Source organism: Branchiostoma floridae, chromosome 1 (assembly GCF_000003815.2).
Source record: "Branchiostoma floridae strain S238N-H82 chromosome 1, Bfl_VNyyK, whole genome shotgun sequence".
Lineage (NCBI taxonomy): Eukaryota > Metazoa > Chordata > Leptocardii > Amphioxiformes > Branchiostomatidae > Branchiostoma > Branchiostoma floridae.
The window spans coordinates 17,240,815-17,260,169 of NC_049979.1; the positions used below are offsets into that span (position 1 = coordinate 17,240,815).

At 38.9% G+C, this 19,355-nt stretch overlaps 2 protein-coding genes across 4 annotated transcripts in view; one reads left to right on the plus strand and one right to left on the minus strand.

Annotated features, from left to right (window-relative positions):
- Positions 1–14,201, plus strand: part of LOC118413249 (MAPK/MAK/MRK overlapping kinase-like) — a gene marked incomplete in the record, with an annotated part of 30,327 nt that extends 16,126 nt beyond the window's left edge. Inside the window, 10 exon segments of the mRNA XM_035816495.1 lie at positions 1–50; positions 203–251; positions 1,063–1,092; positions 2,586–2,671; positions 4,106–4,198; positions 4,499–4,600; positions 4,790–4,966; positions 11,521–11,680; positions 12,197–12,433; positions 12,914–14,201. Coding sequence (XP_035672388.1) covers positions 1–50; positions 203–251; positions 1,063–1,092; positions 2,586–2,671; positions 4,106–4,198; positions 4,499–4,600; positions 4,790–4,966; positions 11,521–11,680; positions 12,197–12,433; positions 12,914–12,991 — 1,062 coding nt within the window.
- A 519-nt stretch (positions 14,202–14,720) lies between these two features.
- On the minus strand, positions 14,721–19,166 carry LOC118413257 (putative 2'-deoxynucleoside 5'-phosphate N-hydrolase 1). Of its 3 annotated transcripts, none has more exons than XM_035816524.1 (6): positions 19,034–19,166; positions 17,687–17,842; positions 17,101–17,154; positions 16,718–16,828; positions 16,185–16,315; positions 14,721–15,983 (listed from the first exon to the last, which is right to left on the minus strand). In XM_035816524.1, exons 1-5 carry the CDS (start codon positions 19,155–19,157, stop codon positions 16,206–16,208), a joined length of 555 nt encoding a protein of 184 aa, XP_035672417.1. In that variant the 5' UTR covers positions 19,158–19,166; the 3' UTR covers positions 14,721–15,983; positions 16,185–16,205. The 3 variants fall into 3 exon arrangements, with proteins under 3 accessions (XP_035672417.1, XP_035672409.1, XP_035672401.1); XM_035816516.1 differs by having other exon boundaries at positions 14,721–15,977; positions 16,183–16,315; XM_035816508.1 differs by having other exon boundaries at positions 14,721–16,315.
- Positions 19,167–19,355: the final 189 nt, after the last annotated feature.

A 19,355-nucleotide genomic window follows, 5' to 3' on the forward strand; every position in this document is an offset into this window, starting at 1 on the left:
GTCAAGAACTACATGTACCAATTGTGCAAATCACTAGACCATATGCATAGGTAAGTGTACATGTATTACTGATAATTCTCAAACCACATATGTCCTATCTAATTGAATCAGGCAAAGAAGAAAATTTGCATTGATATTTGAGGTGACACTGCTTATATTATACATCAATTCTTTCAAATAACATTTCTTCTATCTGTTTCAGAAATGGCATTTCTCATAGAGATGTGAAGCCAGAAAATATTCTAGTTAGGGTAAGTATTGTATGTTGTTATATGTAGTATGTTTATAAGATTGATAAACACTTTCAGTTTTGAGAATTTCCCAGGTGTTGCTGTAAAATTGGATAATTACTGGTGTCATGTGGATCCAGATGAGGGATCCTTAACTTGTGAATGCCAGCAATCAGATTTATCTTCTGAACTTGTGATAGAATGTGAAAAATCAGTATATTCTACCTGTCAGATAATGAAGCAAATGTTCATAAAATAGAGGTTCGAAGCTGTTCTGTTATCTAAAATATCCTTGCCAAGGTCTATGTATAGATGGCAATGACCAACTTATGAGGTATTACAAATGCATGTAATTTGCTGCTGGTACAATTTACTATATACACAAGTATAGGCGCAATGGTCTTAACACCTATTTGATCTAGTTAAGGAAAATTAGTAAGGCATTTTAAAGTGCACTTAAGATTGCCATTATTCATCTCCTGACCAATATTCCTGAAAGAGACTTAAAATTTGCACTTTCACTTTTCCCTTGTGTGGCTCTTATGACAGAAGCTAGACCTTTTCCACAATGCACTGCTCATAAGTAATAACCATAAAATAAACCAGATAGCATGCAATCAAGCACACCACAAGAAGCATAATTGTCACCAAGATATAAAGAAGACAATCTGACAGGGCTGCACTCCACTGCCATATGCATGACTAACACAGTGCATGCTTGCAGTACTTTCTGTTGTGCTTGTGATTAAGCCTACATTGTCAACTCATTCTCAGGCTTTCAGAAAGCTTGTAGACGTTGACTTTTGTCTTAACCTTGTCTTTCATGTGACAGCTGAGTCGCAGAAGGGATGGGGTTCCTCAGGTATACACTCAACTCTCAGTTCCCTCTGCCTAACTCTACAAGTCATGGTGAAGCCATGTGGGCATCTAGTTAGGGAAGTCAAGAGCAGTAGATGAGTAGCACTAGATTAGATTAGTGGAATATAGAGTAGGCTAGATTAGTAGCGGAGTACTGTATATATACAGACTGCTTCTAACTGCATTAGCTATATGCAGGAGAAGTAGGCCACATCAATTTAGTATGCCGCTTTTTGGATTTTTTACTAAAAATGCTGGAGTCATGTGAAGAGAAAATGAAAAGCTTACTATGTAATAAAAAAACAAGGAGTCAAAAATGTTGGCAGTTCCATACTTATGATGGTAACCTGGAAAGTAAATGACTCCAAATGATTTTACAGAGTGAGACCACTAGTAATTCCAAAAATGTTGCTGTATCAAGTATCAAACTTTTGACATACATGTACTTCAAGCAACCTACCTGCTGTATAACTGATCTAGCCCTAGAGGTCAAGGCAGTTATTATGTCAAAAGAATTTCATTTTCTAGTGAAAGTGTTTCAAAGGTAGTAAGGTGGTCAGCCAAGTAACAAACTAAATATGTGTGGCCTATTTAAACAAAATATTAACTCAAGCTGTTAGATGCTAGCATGCAGAAATACTGACAAAAGTAGAATTAGGAAAATAGTGTCCTTGAAATGGTAAGTTGAACATTGCATTTCATCTTTAAGCTACTAGGAGGCATTGTTGTAATGCATGACAAACAAATGATATCACTGAAGCGACTGACAAATATTACTGCCATTTATGAAAAATGTAAGTCCTCAATAGCTGTCACTACGTTCCCTTTTTTCAAACACTCCTTTCACATGTGGTATTACATTGTACCTTGAAACACGACTAATCTCAGTATAGTAGTGATACTGTCCCTGTTGACAAACTAACAAATCTTAAAAGGAAAATTATCATACCAAATGATCCCAAGAAAAATATGAATTCTAAAGCTTGCAGATTTGCTGGTAGCTTGCAAGCTGTGCTGAATGTTCGTCATCTCAAAAGCTGTTGATGTGTGGGAGGAATTCTCCATTATCCTTTGACTTCCCAACCTGATGAAGCCATTCATGGTTGTCATGATTGGATTGTGTTTATAGATTCTTCAATTGAAGATGATTACCTATTTTCTGCTTGGTTGTGGTCCAGAATGAGAAATGCTGAAAATAAATTTCTCAGAGAGATTTTATTGCCCACATCACCAGTGCCATGTTACATAAAAAGACAGAATACTTCTACTGTACATTGTCTTTGCACATCTTCCCCTAAAGGATTACCTTGTGTCATATAACTTCCAGCGCTGCTAATCTGCATGCATTCTTTTTCTGTGACTTTCTCCACTTCATTCTCTCCTCTTGTGTTTATATCATCTTCCTCTATCTCCAGTCTTTTACTCCCTTCTCCATTTTTGATGTAATTTGTGAAGCATTGCCTCTAACACTGGGTTATGTTTCTTCCTCTCCTTCAGGATGATCTATTAAAATTAGCAGACTTTGGATCCTGTAGAAGTGTGTACTCCAAACAGCCATACACAGAATACATCTCAACTAGATGGTGAGTCACACACACATACACTTACCTTGATATTGTCAAATAATGGCTGGTAAAAGAGCACTAAAGTGACTGAACAACAATTTCATGATCTGGTTTGAGATAAAAAAAAGGTCCTGAATGGCATTGGTAGAATATTTCTAGGCAATTTTGATTAGCATGCTACATTTACATGTACATGTGACAATAACACAGGATGTCCCCAAGCAAACTAATCATATCTGGCATGCATATGTATGCTTGAAAAGAAAAAGAGGAGACCTTCGTGCCAAAAGACCTATGTGCTAACCACGGTTCTGTATCATTCAGGTTATTGAACTGCTGCATATTCCCATGACATGCATACTCCATGGAGACAACCAACTCCTTGTTTCATTGTGACATCTATAAATATATAATCATGGCTAATTGACAGCACTGAGACATGCTTGTGGTTCAATCAATATGTTCTTGTGGCTCTTTCAAAACATTGTATTGTCTATAATTTAGAGGCTTATTTAAATGTCAGCCAGACAGGCTGCTGCCTGATTTCTGGCACTTGTTTGGCTATCAAGTATATACTAGTTTCATTGACCATTTGGCTACAAAGCTGGGAGACATTTACATATTCACATCAAAGATTAAGTCTATTGCTAACATTTATCAGCAGAGCACCAAGTTTCTTAACAATGACAAAAAGCATGATTCTGATGTTGTGCGCTATGAAAACGTATTATATTAGAATAGGCAGTTTAGTATGTGCCTTGCCAATTTGGAATTGATGTGGTATAAAATTATAATTCTGATGATAAAAGACATCTGAGAGACATACATGTACATTGAAGTACTGAGTTGAAAAAGAAGGAGGGAAAGTTTTTATATCCAACCTTACATACATGGTGCTGAACTGCCATCCGTTGATCCATGTTCTTGTTTAAAATGAAGAAAGATGCAAATACGGAAAATTTCATCCCTATCTGGTAAACATTGTAAAATTTTAGAAGGTTAAAAACATAGTAATACATGTAAATAAATTTATCCAGGATTCTAGATATTTGATGTGCACAGGACCAACAGATATGTACATCATGTTGTGTCATATGACCTTGTATAACACTGGGGCTCCTCACATTGTCTGAATTGCGAGTGCTTATGAATGATATGACTGAAGGGCAGTATGGTGGTATGACTGCCATTCAGTGTTGACCCGGCTGACCTTAATGTACAATGATTGCTGGAGGTATAGTCATATGGATAGTGAGGCACTTGTAGTCTCTGCTATTCTAGCTAAAAGCACATAAATCTAAATCTTTTGAGTGCCCCATTTTGAACATATGAAGCTAAGGATATTTGATTTACCTTGGCCAGTGGTTGGAATGGAAATTCTGGGACCCCTCAGTACATAAACATCAAGTAGGATTTCTTTCCAGCGAAGTTAAGAGTGGCCATTTTTTGCAGGTACCGAGCTCCTGAATGCCTGTTGACAGACGGGTACTACAGCTATAAGATGGACCTGTGGAGCGCAGGCTGTGTCTTCTTTGAGATTATGAGGTACAAACAAATCATTAAATGTTCCAAACACAACTAAAACAGTAAATAAGAAATTTAATTTGAAATGTACTCCACTCTTCCATCAAGATAAAACCTTAGTTTCTGTGTACATGTATATTATTAAGCGCTTTGGCAAGTCTTATCCGACCTCCATATAATCAGTCTTAAACAGGCTGCCTTACATGTAGTAATACCAAAGACAAGTTCAAATGATCTATTCAAGAACAGTTAACAAGAGCCCTACACATATGGTATCATGTCCCTCCATGAGTTCAAACTAAGATACCTGTTTTGTTGCAGCTTGCATCCCCTGTTTCCGGGCTCTAATGAGGTGGACCAGATAGCAAAAATCCATGATATCATGGGAACACCTGATCAGTCCGTGCTCAACAAGCTTAGGAAGTAAGTATGCTGTAAAAAACAACATTCTCATTTCAGGGATAATCTATTGATTTATTTGATAATGGTATAGTTTTTAGGTTCCTGTTATTGTGATTGAGAGAATATTAATTGTTTTCTCTCTATATTGTTGTGATGCACAAAACAGACTATATTTCCTTTGACACATATTTTCAACTTCTGTTGATGCAGCAAAACAAGAGGGATGAACTTCAATTTCCCCCCAAAGAAAGGCTCAGGGATAAACAAGCTGCTTCCACATGCCTCGCCCGAGTCTATAGACTTGATATACCAGATGTGCACATACGATCCCGACGAGAGAATAACAGCCAAGCAGGCTCTCAGGCATCCATACTTCAAGGATATGAGGTATGCCTCTTTTAATTGGCTTATTGGTAGATTGTATCTGCTGCAGTACACATGTAGCACCCAGTACTTTATGGTGTTGAATAGCTTGGATCCAATGTAGATATATTATTTTAAATCCAAATACGTACTCTGAAAGAGGTCATTTCTGGGACATCTTTGCCATATAATATATTTATTCAGTTTTGCACAACATGGAATCTGCTTTCCTGTGTCCATGGGCAACGCTAGTTTCTTCTGTACCGGTAATCTCTTTATGGGTCTAACCAATATCAGCATTGACAAAGGATAGTTCCCTCAAGGCAGGGTAAAAACACCCCGGCTGGTGAAGTCTTTGATTTCTCGCCCAGCAAGATTTCAAACGTTAGTGATGCTTTCATGCAAAGACAGAACAGAACCTTGATCAGAGCAATTTATCCCAGAAAGAAGAACAGCAGTGTCAGTTTGGCAGTCAGTTTGGGATTCCTTGTGTCAGTTGTCAGACATATCCCTTTCAACAAGAATACATATCCATCCACATTAGAGAGTGGGCTGGATTAATTTTACAGGTTCAGAAATGATCAAAAGTCTTCAAGACTTTGTTCTTTATTCATTTATTCGTTTGGCTGATATTACAGTCAGCCAAGGCCGCCCAACTAGCCGTGGCTATTATGAAGGGCTGCCTTGGTGTGTTAACAAGGTTGTATATCTGGTCAAATACATGAGTTGTTAGTATGACTATGACTTCAATACTTTCTCAGAATGCTAGGTTCTTGAAAGGCAAACATTGATTAACTTATGATGCACTACCTGCAGACTGTCTGTTCTATGCCACTGTAACTAGTGTAAGACATTCACATTACATGTCAGAACACTTCACATTTGTCCCATCCTTTATTCTGATGATCCAATGTCAACACACTAGATGACACAGTAGGGATGATACTTTACAACAAAGAGCCATTCTGAAGTGGAAGCAAAATGGAAAGTGGTCTTTACTTTGTCATTACCATAATTGTTATAATTGATGTCTGATGCATCCATGGTCCTGCACATTTTGTAGATGTACATTTCTAGAATTTAGACCAGTCTTCCTAAAATTGATTAACTGGTAAAGTGCTCTATATGGAAAGCACTTTCTAAAAGAGTTGATAATCATACTGTAGCATTACATTGCCTTGTATACAAGAGTTTCAAACAGGATAAAAAAATTAATATTTGATGCCCCCCAGTATCTGAATCTACAAAAATTTGAAGAGACTCAGACAGATAAAAGGTACATGTGTGTACGTGCTGGGCTTTTTGTCACAGTAAGGCTTAGTTTGTAGGTAATGTCATCTGGAAGAGATGACTATTGAGTTAGTACCTTGGTGATACCTTTAAACCAGAAAAGATCTTACTGGCTTTTTTTATCCTTAGTGTATCCGGTATATGCTAAGATGATTAGGATACTAAAATACGTGAACAACACACTGGCAGGACGATCCTGTGTTAACAGCCTGCCAGCCTGGGGACAATACATATTAATTGCATGAAAGGAAGAAGAGTCATGCGCCACATCTAGGGACTGGGAAGCATTTCAAACAAGTCAGGCGTAATGCTGCTGAGACCTCCTCACTACCAATCAGAGGCATGAATAGGCTGACAGCCAGTAATAAAGGCGGAGGCAGATGCAAGGGCAGACGTTACGGTGTGTTAGCTGGCTGGTGGGGACGCCTTGATAGGAGGAACATTCCAGGCTGCATGAGACAGAGAATCTGACGTAGATTTGTATGTGGGCACAGATATTAGCATTTCAGTTCGAGTCGCAAAGAAGATGGCCACACCGATTAACCTGGTCTTCTGTGTAGACAGACAAGAAATGTAAGTGGGAAGACATTTCAGATTTCTTTTCAGCTTTTGTCATTAATGTTCATTGTTTTTTTTTTTTATGTTATCAATGTGTTTTTGTTTTTCATCTGGTAAATGATGTCAAATCTCAGGTTTTTGTAGCTTTGGAATCAGCTTTTATAACAAAAGATGTTACAGGTATTGCCAAGAACAGTAACCTGTCCATTTCAAGGCTAATTTGTACAGCAATCTTTTTGCATTCCACCTGTTGCATGCTTGACAGCAGCTACACACTATTCCAGTAATAGTGTATTCAATCCAAGACAAATGATATGAGATTCTTAAATGGTATCATCCATCTTTATTCAGGTTAGTCGTCAATCCTCATGGACCCGTAAAAGTGAAAATGATACATTAGAAGATATAGAAAAAGGAAGAAACGAGAACACAGAATTCATATCATAGTGCAGCTGTGTCCATACATGATTTATTCACATTCAGTTATAATAAAAGTAACGTTACAGTATCATTGCCATTTGCTGACACTAAGTGAGGGGACCGTATTCAATTTTGTACTCAACATGGCCCACATAAATGAAATCATAAATGAAAGCCAGCTACCGGTACATGTAAACAGAAATGCTTATGGGATTTTTTAAAATCATAAAACCACTGCAAACAAAATGACTGTGACATAGCTTCTATTCTGTTCCTAAACCTCCATATTCTGTTAAGAAGTTTGTTCATTATTGAGTTATGATTGGATCTTTTAAGATAGTCATCCTGGGCTTGATAGGCTTCAAGATCAACCTTATTAACTCTGCATATCGTGGGGAAGCGCTAACGGAAACAGCCAATCTGGGCCGTGGAGTTAGTCTTGTTATTTCTCTCATGACCTTGTGAAATAAGCGGTAAGTCACCCACTGTTTTCCCATAGTAACTAAATTTCCTATAGAGGTAGGAAGCTAGGTGTGAGAGGTACAAATGTACCCAGTGTACACATAAAAAGAGCTTCAGGCATCTGCCTTATAAGTGTAAGATTGACTGCTTTACTGCTTTACAGGTATATTTTGTACAATCCTGAACAGAATAGGTCTGAAGATTATTGCCTCTGTGTATGAACGTTTTACATTGTGTCTGGATGTTTGTGTTGTTGTTCATAGTTTCTGGATACAATAGTAGCAGAGTGTAAGGAATTGAGTGGGAAGATGGTGTCACCCCAAAGGTCAGACTTGTGGGAATTACAGAAAGGAGAGTTCAGAGCCGGTGCAACTACTCATTTATCAGACATGGCAGACATTCCAAGTCATTGGGTCAGAGGAGCAGGCTACATATTCACAAGGAGGTGTTATTTTGATGTTTGATTACATGTTTTCACAGATACATATTTTCCATATGCTAGACACATTCACTAAAGAATGACAGGAAGGGATCAATGGACACATGTAATGTTAATCCAAAGGTTACAAAATGTATTTGTACACCATAATTAATAAAATACAATCAAATAACACTATAAACTTTAATATGTGATATCAAATATCACTATAAACTTTAATATGTGATATCAAATAACACTATAAACTTTAATATGTAATATCTTTGAACTCTTGTTAAATGTTGCTTTTTGTGAGGCATATCCATTTTATTTATTTATTTGTTCTGCTGTATACATACAGCCAGCAGGGCTGCCCAACTAGCCATACTGGCTATTGCCAAGGGCTAACCCAGGGAGAGAAGTTATACATGTTACATGTTACAAATACAATTTGCTGCAATAAACATTGTTAATATAAATCACTAGCATTAACTTACATTGTATAAGCAAAACGGTTACAAATTCACATCATATACATTTATATCTGTACACATGGAATAATCACATTAGTTCACAGAGAATGGATCTCCGAGGGAGAGCCAGGCTTTGGTTTTGAATAGGGGTGGGTACCGGTACAGTGTACCGGTACAAAACCGGTTTTTCTTATTGGACCGGTCCAGAAAAACCGGACCTGAAAAAGTCAGCTGGACCGGATGTTGAACCTATTAGATAATGAACAGGTTACTTGATCAGGCATTCACCCTTTTTGGCGCTTACCAGTCGAAAAACAAGAAATGCTTTTAAAAAAAGCTGTGCCTTGCCGCGTATTTTATGTTATTTTGGTAAGTTAGACTAGATTCTACGCTTAAAAAATCCCGAGTTCCACATGTCGCCCCCCTCCCACCAAAGTTCCTACATACGGAAAGCTTTGGTGACTTCTCCAGGTGCCAATCCAGTCCCAAATCTTCTTTCAGACAATACAAGCTCTATCAAGGACATTCATAGTCACAAATGTCTTTAAAAGGACTAAATGTACTTACCTGGCTACTAGCCCCCTAGTTGATATTGTTGCTATCTGCACCTGTTACGAGGATGAACTGAACTGAACTGAACTGCTATGTGCAAAGAGCGACACCTAGCAACTTCAGTAGGAAATGCAGCAAAAATCCCCGAGTGTACTAGGGGGATATTGGAAATTTACCTCATTATCATAATGTATGTCAGATGAATTATTGGCACATTAAACAGGTTTTGTAAAACGTTTGGACCCACAATGAATATGCATTATTTTTGAATACAAAATAAGTTCCTTCTGATGCAATTTGTGATCTTTATATAAACATGGTGAGTTAAAGCGTAGATTTATTACGCTGGACCACATACAGTAACATGCGTCTATAAGAGAGTTTTAATACTCGCCTGGAATGTACCATTGTCTAACTAAGCCATGAAACTCGGCAAGGAAAGAATGGCCTTAGGAAGGGGCTTTGGAAGGGCTGGGTTAACAGGTCCATCCATTGAACCAAGGAGCTTTTATCTGATAAAAGCTCCTTGATTGAACCATGGAAGAAATCCAGCGGAAGGCCTTGCCGCTGCGCGGCAGGGCAAAAATAACAGGAGCGAAGTAGAGTAAAGTTTATAGTCATTTCTAAGAAAGTTTGCCGTCAATCGCACAGAGGCTATTAGCCTTGTAGGATTTTGGAACGCCAGTTTGAGTCGAATACTCCACAAAACAGATTTCTTTGTAGTGAAACAGACCACTGTTGTGAGTACAGTCGATTCACAAGTTTTCAAATACTAGATCAGGTCCAGGTTCAGGTCCGGACCTGGACCTCATCCTTTGGACCTGAACCGGACCTGGACCTGAATTTTCTGTACCGGTACCCACCCCTAGTTTTGAAGGATGATAATGTGGTAGCTGTTTGGGTTTCGAGTGGAAGGTTGTTCCATAACTGAGTGGCTCTGACTGAGGAAGAAGGTTTTCTGGGTTCGTGCAGTTTTGGGAATTGTGAGGAACATCCATCAGGTATCATAACACAGAAAAGGCACTATGACAATCAGTAATCTTAATGTGTGATTATATCTTGTGCATTCTATGGTCTAATATAAGGAAGGAAATGTCATGCCACATTAGCTTCAGTGCTCCATGTGTCACGGATGTGTGTTCCATGGTATCCCCCATGGGCCAATCATCTTTCCACATATATGCCGTGCTCATCTGTTAGCTTGTTATTCGTTTAACATGAGCTTTTTAAAACCCACAATATCTGATTCACAACTTCAGTGAAACAACTGTATTTGTGATAGTCTCAACTAGCATGATACCAAATAAAATCTAATGGTTTAGAGTAAACATATCTTTTGAACAAACTTCACAAAAAAGGTCTAGGATAGATTTTTACTATAGGTTTTAATCAGTTATGATTTCACCAGTTGGTATAGCCTGACTATGATGTTGGTCTGACTATACATTTTACCAAATCAATTTTGATTGCTGTACATGTATGTGCATGTGATTTGGATATCCAACATAAATAACAAAACAGGGCGTACAAATACATACATTCAGACCAAGCTTACATACTGTAAATGCATTTCAGTTTGCTTTTGCAGGAATCTAATTTTGCGCCAAAGAGAAAATGGAGTGTTCACAGTGGTTTTGAATCCACAATAGTGCTAGTCATATACAGTATATGACTGTACCATTGCCTTTACAGACCCCCAGTCAGAAACCACCTGCTAGCAACTGGGCAGAACAGTCGCTTTCAGTAGTACTGATATGTGATCAAATGTCACCAATCGAACGGTTTGTGTTAAATTTAAGCTTTGTTAGAAACAGACATCTCCAAAGCATGATAATATTAAACAAAATAAAGGGTATAGTACATACATGTAGGGCATGGACAGGGGAATAGGTGGACAGAACAGAGAACAAAAATTTTTGTGGAGGTTTTGAGTTTGGTGGTTTTGAGTTTGTGGTGAAGCAACCACTGCGAAAACCACCGCAAACATTTCTGCATTTATGGTAATACCTAGTAGTGCCTAATGCTGCTTTCAAACTTGGAGATCAGCTGAGCTGCAGTCAGGTTATGTGGTGCCATGTTATTAGGTTTTACCCTTCTGACCCAACAGAAGCTTTCCCTTAAAGGCAGCCTATATACACATAGGAGAAGGTGATCAAGGTTATAATCCCTGGTACAGCACTTATATCAGCAAGCCTGGTATTCAGGCCACACAGAGATTTAATGACCTAGGTGTAAAAGCCTATGGAGACTAATATCATCAGGAACAAAATGGGGATCAGCTGTGGAAGGAGAAAATGTCATGATTATTACTAAGGGAAAGACACAATAGCCAAGGTGCCAAAGGGGCTTCCGAATAGCTACTATTGTTACGCTTCGATTAATACTTGTAATTTCTTGTCCTGTAGGGAAGCTGAGAAGAGACAAGCAGCCCTGCAGAAGGTGGAAAACCGTGCTAAGAATGCTGACAAGGCAGGCGGCGACAGACCGGGGTCCGGTAGAACAGAAATCTCTAGAATTTCGGACACGACAACCAGAACGGAGCAGCTTGCTCAGCAGCGAAGACGGGTCAGTTACCGTCATCTTCCAAACCTTATGGCAAGTTGTATACACCCCAGAGTAGGGCCTCATCAGTATTCACCACTAACATTGCAATTGCTTGCTAAGGCCAGAAATGGATTGTGAAGTACCTAACATTTTGATTCCCTAGGAGTGCCAAAATTGTCACTGACTAGAGGCTCTAACAAAACACATTTGGTTAAAAGCAGACCATCTGACAATTCTAAAAACCCAGCCATTTCAACCTACTTTAACTGATTATACTAGGAATACATAACTTTATATTTTTCGTCCTGCTTCAAATTTTGTACAATTAACATGAATTCCAACAATCTGATGTTGTTTTAAAATAACACAATCTTTTATCTCTTTTTCTTCCATTTTGAGATTTTGAAGTGAATTTTTTTTTTTAAACATCATTTATCTCATACATGCACCAAGATAACATTGGTCTTGTTAACCACTAACCAGATGATAATTTGACTTGTCTCTGCCTTACTGATTCCCCATCCCGTTTCCTTACAGAGGAGAAACAGGAGACTAGAAGCCCAGCAGGCCAACCACCAGACTGGCTTCATGTTGCCCAAAGTCCCCCAGAGTAACGCCCTGTCCATCCACAGCACAACCTTCCCTAACAGTTCCTTCCCCACCCACTCCATCGTGCCCAAACTGCCTGTCCCTGGTGCCACCTCCACATCAACGTCAACAATGCTCCCTGCCATCATGAGCTCCCATCCACAGCAGAAGGCCAGGAAACCTAAGGTGAGCTTACATTCAGCATGCTGACAGCATGTTTCCTTTTCCTGCTTCTTTCTTAGCCACCGTTCAGCCTTTCAGACTGTTAACCACAGCAGATTGAGATGCAGAATGTAATTTCTTGAATGTACCAGAAATGCAGCATGAACCAGGTCACATCATGTTGTATCAGCAGTTAAAGAGTATTGAGACAAATTTGAGCTGAAAGGAAATGACATCAAAGATGATCTAATTGTGATCAAAGCTACTTTCGAATATCATAGCTGAGTATTTCGATAGTTGCAGAGACAAAAATAAACAGAGAAGGGACATCTAGCTAAATATACATGCGTATGGTAAGTAAATGCCATTCCTTTTTCAGGAACACAAGTAAGGATAAATGTATGAATAAAAGTCTGAATAAAACCTGCCATTTTGACCCACAAGCTTGTTAGTTTATCTACACAATCTCTGGTTTTCCTAAGACCCTTTTTTGTACCTCTGCAGAATCACCAGCTGCCTACCAAGAATGTGTTTGGCCACTATCAGCTGCCCTCCATTGACCGGCGGGGCGCAGGCTTCTAAGTTCATCACTAACAGTCCTAGGGTGGGAGGAGCAAGCAGTTGTACAGGCATGGTACCAAGATCATGACTGGACCACCGGGAACTTTCCCTGTAACAATCCTGATGTTAAGAGTTAATGTTGTCCTAGGATGTTCAAGGATGCCCCTGTTGTCACTTGAACTTAAGTATACTAGGATCATGTTGCTATTGTTTTATAACAAGTTGTTGTGTTTTATTACTGAAATGTTTTAAGAGGCTTTTACTTGATATTTTTTAACCAAGTTTTAACATAGAAGTCCAGAATGTTATCCGTTTGGCCATTTTAACCACTGGTTAGTTCTACCTCTGATTATGTAAAGACTTTTAATGTGTAATGTCATTTAACTTCAATTCTCATAATTCCACCGGATGCCGTGACACCATCACATGAGAAAACATGAATTTAAGCTGATTTAAAGAGATGTACCAATATAGCACCAGTAATCCTGAAGTAGACACGTCAGATATGCAGGTGTTCAATCTTGAAAAGGCCTCTAAACATTTATTTTCTTATATGTGGCAGTATTAAGGAACCTGGTGGAATTATGAGAGTTGATATTATCTAATCTGAGACTGTCTTAGTTTCTGATTTTGAACTCAAAATTTTGTGGTTTCTGCTTACTTCCATCTTCACTTCTGAATTGGGGGAAAGATTTCTACTTAACTTCTATGGTTTCTTGTTGGTCCAGAATATACCTTCTTGCAATGGTACCAAGCCTGCTTTTGGCATCCAAGTGTGAGAATGGTGATGAGTTATATGTCATCGAGTGTAAAAAGTAACATATCAAATAGCAGTTCATGTTTATGCTGCTTGATGTTGGTCAGGTAAATTGTACAGGATTTTGAACAAGAAGAAATTTTGACTGCTGCATTTTTTAATGTACAGAGATTGGAACACTTGAAGTCAGTAAATGGTCTGCAGGGGTGACCATAGTAAATGAAGCAAGGATGTATTGTATATATAGATAGCCTGTAAAATGTTAAAATCTTACAGATAATGTACCTACTGTCAGAGTATCCATATTTTAGATATAAAATATCATCTTTAAACAAAGTGCCATTGTGAGGAATTTGCTGTGAGGTATTTTGAATTTTGTACATGGGCTATTCATTGATAAAATACTCAAGAGCATAAAATGTAAATATGCTGTGTTTTTTGGAGATGTATATTTTGCATGTATTTTCATGGCTAGAAGATACTCAATTGCAAGTTCCTAGCCATCAAAGTTGGTAAAAGTTGAACCTTCATACAAGTGAAATGGTATATGAATGCTTGTGTGCAAATTTTATAACTGCAGAGAGGCTTGCTCATAGCTTGTCTTAAGTCATAAAAAAATCTAAATGTATACACAGTGCCACCTAGCAGGTCTCAGAATCAGCACATGTACCTTTGCATATCAAGTCTTGTTTGGTGGTCAGGCACACGTTTCCGTCCAACATTAACATTTTCATAAGCCAATATTGATACCATTGCTACAATCTATCTTCAGATGCACTGTTCTGTCTTCTGTGACATAAGCTCAAATAACGTGTTAATGCTTCGCTGTTCTAACAAGTACCAAGGAGGTTAAAGAATCACTTTCTTTAACCTCCTTGCAAGTACTGTACAATGTACTGTCAATACACGGAGGAAATCAATCCTCTTGCTGTTATGTATGCCAAAAAGGCGAAGGCAGTCTAGAAAGGAGGGTGACATATCAAATTCTATCTGAAATGCATCAATACATGTACTTTATTTTTTTATGCATCTTGTTATAGGCATGAAACGTAGTATTGTACTACGTGTTTAATTGCCATAATCATACAAAGCATACAAGTAAGCTAATGGCAACCATATTTTTCTGACATATGTCTGCAGTTCTCACAGTATTTACAAGGTGGCCTCGATGGACAGTCACCACCTGTACTGCCACCTGTGCCTGATGTTCAAAGGGTGCTAGCTGCCAATTTTCCTGTGTTCACCTACAGTAGCACTGCTAGGATTTTGTTAATGATGCTGGATACAATCAAGACATCGGTTTTAAAATGTGCTATTATGTTTTTAACTGTGTGACAATTCCTTTTGTACAAATGGACAGTGAGTAAATGTTGTTGACGTTGTATGTCAACCTAACAGTGTGACATGTGGTCTCCTGTTTTCTAATTGAATCTCCTGACTACTTGTACCTTACAACAACACACAACAATGGGCTGCAGTAAACAGTACAGAACATTTCTAGTTGCCCTACGTGAATCAGATCCTGTCTGTTTTACTTGATTGGTATGTCTTATCTGACCAAATTGATACATTTTATCACCTACACCATTACAATTTATGATTTATAATATAACATCTGTTTGGATTACCAGGAGGTAAAAAATAGATCTGTGCAAAAATCTCACTTAAGATACATTTGACCAAATTTACAAAGTTGATCAAAGACTATAAATACCATTCATTAAAATGTGACAATAAGGGGAATGTATTACTTGTAACATAGCTTCCACATTACACTCAAATTGCACAAATTACTTGATAAATTTAAGCCCTTAAAGTCATCTTGTATGTACCCTACAATCTTTTTGTTTAGAGTCAGTGAATTATAAATTCTTCATTATTGTTTAGCACATTGTAGTAGCAGTTTGGCTACCAATTCTCTATTGGTTATGGCGTTAGGAAGCGGGGCAGACGGTAACATTCCTTATCACTCCTTCGCATGCAGTATCCTACAGCAATGTCATTTTATGTCCCTCTTCAGCATTAGGCAACAACAATCATAATCTGTCATAAATTTAGAATAAAGCAATCAATCATGGGTAGGGACCATTTAGAAAAAAAGCATTCGTCTTGTTAGCACAAGAATGTGTTCATCATTTGTATTATTTCTTTTGGTGGGGGAGAGGTACATCAGATGATTTCAGAAAATGGCACAAATCTTGTAGATATTAATAAGTCCAAATCCAACCAGTCATATTTGTTCTAACGCTAGTTCACCTTTATCCGCAGGGTAACCTATATTCGTTGTGTTTACCAACACGGTATTAAAGGATATCAACTGGACGGACGGTGGTTTAAAGTTGTAATAATGTTGTACATGTAGTTTGAAACTACCATCCGTCGACTGATATCCCTAAATACCCATTTCTGAAAGCAATGGATATGGATAAAGGTGAACTAGCGTTACAGCTAATTAACTGATATGACCTGCCAGTGTTTCTACGAGCTGCTAAGGAACTCCTTGAGGATGCCTGGCACCTCTGGTTCCTGGTAATCCTTGACAATGAAGTTCTTACCATCATGGGCACCTCGGACCATGGCTGACAAACCTGGAACATGATACAGAGAATGAGGGCTGAATGCAGATCTAGCCCATTTAGTGTACTTTCATTTGATGATGTAGGGCCGCTGTAACCCTTCATAAACAGTCAGGTGCTTGTTTTCTTCTCTGATGTATTTGTACAGATTTTATCAAATCTAAAATCTATAAACTGGCAACTTTAAACAGAGTAGTGACATAAAAATGTAACCTCTTCTAACACCCTAGAAGGTTAACTCACTTTGGAGAGCTCAAGGCCCAACCTAATGTCTGGACTGTCATCAAACACAGCCCTACTCCTAGAGCTGCTAATTTTTCCATACTTCTTCATGGCTACTGTCTAACAACAGAGCCTTATATATCCCTTGCATAGATGTGGAGAAAAAAAAGCTATGTAAGGGAACAGACTTACCTTTGCCATCATCAGGCCTGTACAGACACAGAATCCTTTTCTTCCATGCCACTGCTCTCCCAATCTCATATCCTACTCCAAGTGATGGCTGGGTCACCTCAGCAACCACAACTAAAATTATAACAGGGTACCACAGTGGTAACATTGAAACCTGTGGGCTAGCTTGTTTCAACAAAGCTATGACCAATGTGGTCTCCCTACCCTGTATAGCATCAGGTAGTAGTATTGTACAAGTCTGAACTTTCAGTTCCAACATGTAGAAAATAGATCTGAGAAAGATAACCCTCTTTTCTTCTTGAATGCCTAATAACTTTAAGACATCATCATATAGCTGATGATGCAATTTACAAATATCTACCTAATATCAAGGAATCAGTTCTTACCATCTGACTCTTCCAGCCATGCCATGTCCTGTGTGTGTATAGCCACATCATCACCTGCAGAGTAGTGATAGAATATCAAGCCTTTGAAATGTATCATAAATGAGAGTTAACAATTACATATTGAGCAGGAACAAGCACATCACCAGCAGCATCACTTTGCATAATGATGGCGACAGCTGCTAGATTTTTTCTTATGGTTATTGGCATCCATCTGTCTCTTCAGACAATGGTAGGTAGGCAGTAACTTGCCGTCATGTGTTAAGCAACCTGTTTTTATAGCCGGCACATGGATTTTTCAGGTGAAGGAGGGGTGTGCACTTCCTTCTCCACCCTCTCATCTACTGACGCAAGAACTGCATGCCACATGTAAGACAGCCCATGGCAGATGCAGCTTTGTTGTTCATAGTATCCGTCTTCTATGAGGACTTCCAACTAAGGATGTAAGGGGTTCCTCCTACCCCTGACTCATGTCTGAATGCTAGATGTTTAATGTTAATTACATGTACTTCAGTTAAAATAAATAAAAATGTTATATATATTTGCCAATACACAGTATATATATTTATTAATATATATTTGACAATACCTTCAATATGTTTGAGAATGGGCTCTTTAAACCCTACATGTTCAGTCAGGACAGTCCCATAGGCCTTCAGCTGTTCAATGATCCTGCTGTACAGTTCTGCATCACCCCGGCCTCCACGGATACTGCCACAGAAGTAGATCTTCATGGTGATTGGTGCTGAAAACAGACTATTATTATTACCTGATGCAAGGAGGTTAACCTCCTTGCCTGATGATACCTGATGATTCATAGGTGAAGAACTTCAAGAAGGCACATCGCCTGTAAGGTCACCCTCCAAGTATTATTGGACCTGAGTCACCTGATACTCTTAGATTAGAACTTTTGAGTTTCTGGTTGAAGTGGTAGGGGCAGTAAAAGCACAATGTGGTATAGCCCAGGCCTGGACGCTATGATATATCATGTATCATTGAAACTCTGGACAGAAGCTGAAGAAACCGCAGTGCACGAATGAGCTGCTGAGGGTCACGTCGGGGTCAGGCGGAAGCCACGGAACAGACAACAACAATAATCTGCAGAAGATGGCGGCTCTTGTAATAGAGCTTTGTTGTTTCAGGTCCTGCCGTGGATTACCTTTGGGCTTCTGGAGTTTTTTTTTTCGCCCGCCAAAGAAGGTACGGGAATTGGGAAGGTAGGGAAAGGACGAGTCCGGCCCGACTAGCAAGAATAAAGGCCGGAGGAACAAAAGTTGGATCCGGGGAACGGGGTGAACCTGGACGCTATATCATAGCGTCCAGGCCTGGGCTAAATGTGGTAATACTGTCCGTTACCGTACTACATTTTCGATCTCCAACTCTTTAAAAAGCTGCGCTGTGTTGGTTGGCAATCCCACTTCTGGGTCAAAAGGTCAGCTTTTGAATCCTGGCTGCCTGAAGGAGTTCCTGAACCACACTAAGTCACTGGTAGGAGCTACTAACGCTCAGGTAGGACGTTGTCTCGTCCAGTGTTTAAGGAAGGCAACGCCTTATCTATTAGTAAGAGCAAGTTATTTATTAACAGGATCCCAATATCAGAGAAAGGTATCTTGAAATCTGCTGGCCCAAATCCACACCTTCCATGAAAGACTACTTGAGCAAATGCATGTAACGTTATAGGAAAATGTGTTACAGCACGTGGAATTAATTAGACTGCCCTAGCACTTTCAGTTTCATCCAAGGCTCCCGAAAAACACACGTAAACCCTAGGCCCCTGGCGCGCCACCTCGTGCTACTAGAAATTTATGTCTAGAATAAATGCGTATTTTACAGCACCTGACCTGCATTTCAACTAAGAAAGAGGGAATGACAGAGTACACTATGACTTATCTAATACTAACGTTGTGTCAAAATCTGATTCTGATAGATCACACACCTTTTAATGCCCTGTGTCGCGTTGATATCTTCTGACTTGTCGGACTTCTGGAGTTTCCCGCCAAGTGAATGACCTTTTCAACTTTGACCCTAGTACAATATGAACTGGCGCCCTCTCCCGACATGGCGCGGAACTACTAGATTTTCTGGTGACGTTCGTCGCGTCGGGATAGCAAGATTCGAAGTTACTATTAAATACTAGACGGCCAAGATAAAAGAACAACAGCGAAGAGAAGGAACTGTCATACATAAATACTTTCACTGGGAAGGTTATGTTCTTATCATATCATATCATATCATATCATATCATATCATCGGATAGG

Excerpts from the sequence above, each read along its gene's own strand:
- LOC118413257 (XM_035816524.1), bottom strand. The coding sequence starts at position 19,157 with ATGTCGGGAGAGGGCGCCAGTTCATATTGTACTAGGGTCAAAGTTGAA. Across the intron at positions 17,155-17,686 it reads CATTCTCAAACATATTGAAG|GTGATGATGTGGCTATACAC; the intron begins GTATTGTCAAAT and ends ACTACTCTGCAG. Across the intron at positions 16,829-17,100 it reads ATGGCTGGAAGAGTCAGATG|TTGTGGTTGCTGAGGTGACC; the intron begins GTAAGAACTGAT and ends TTATAATTTTAG.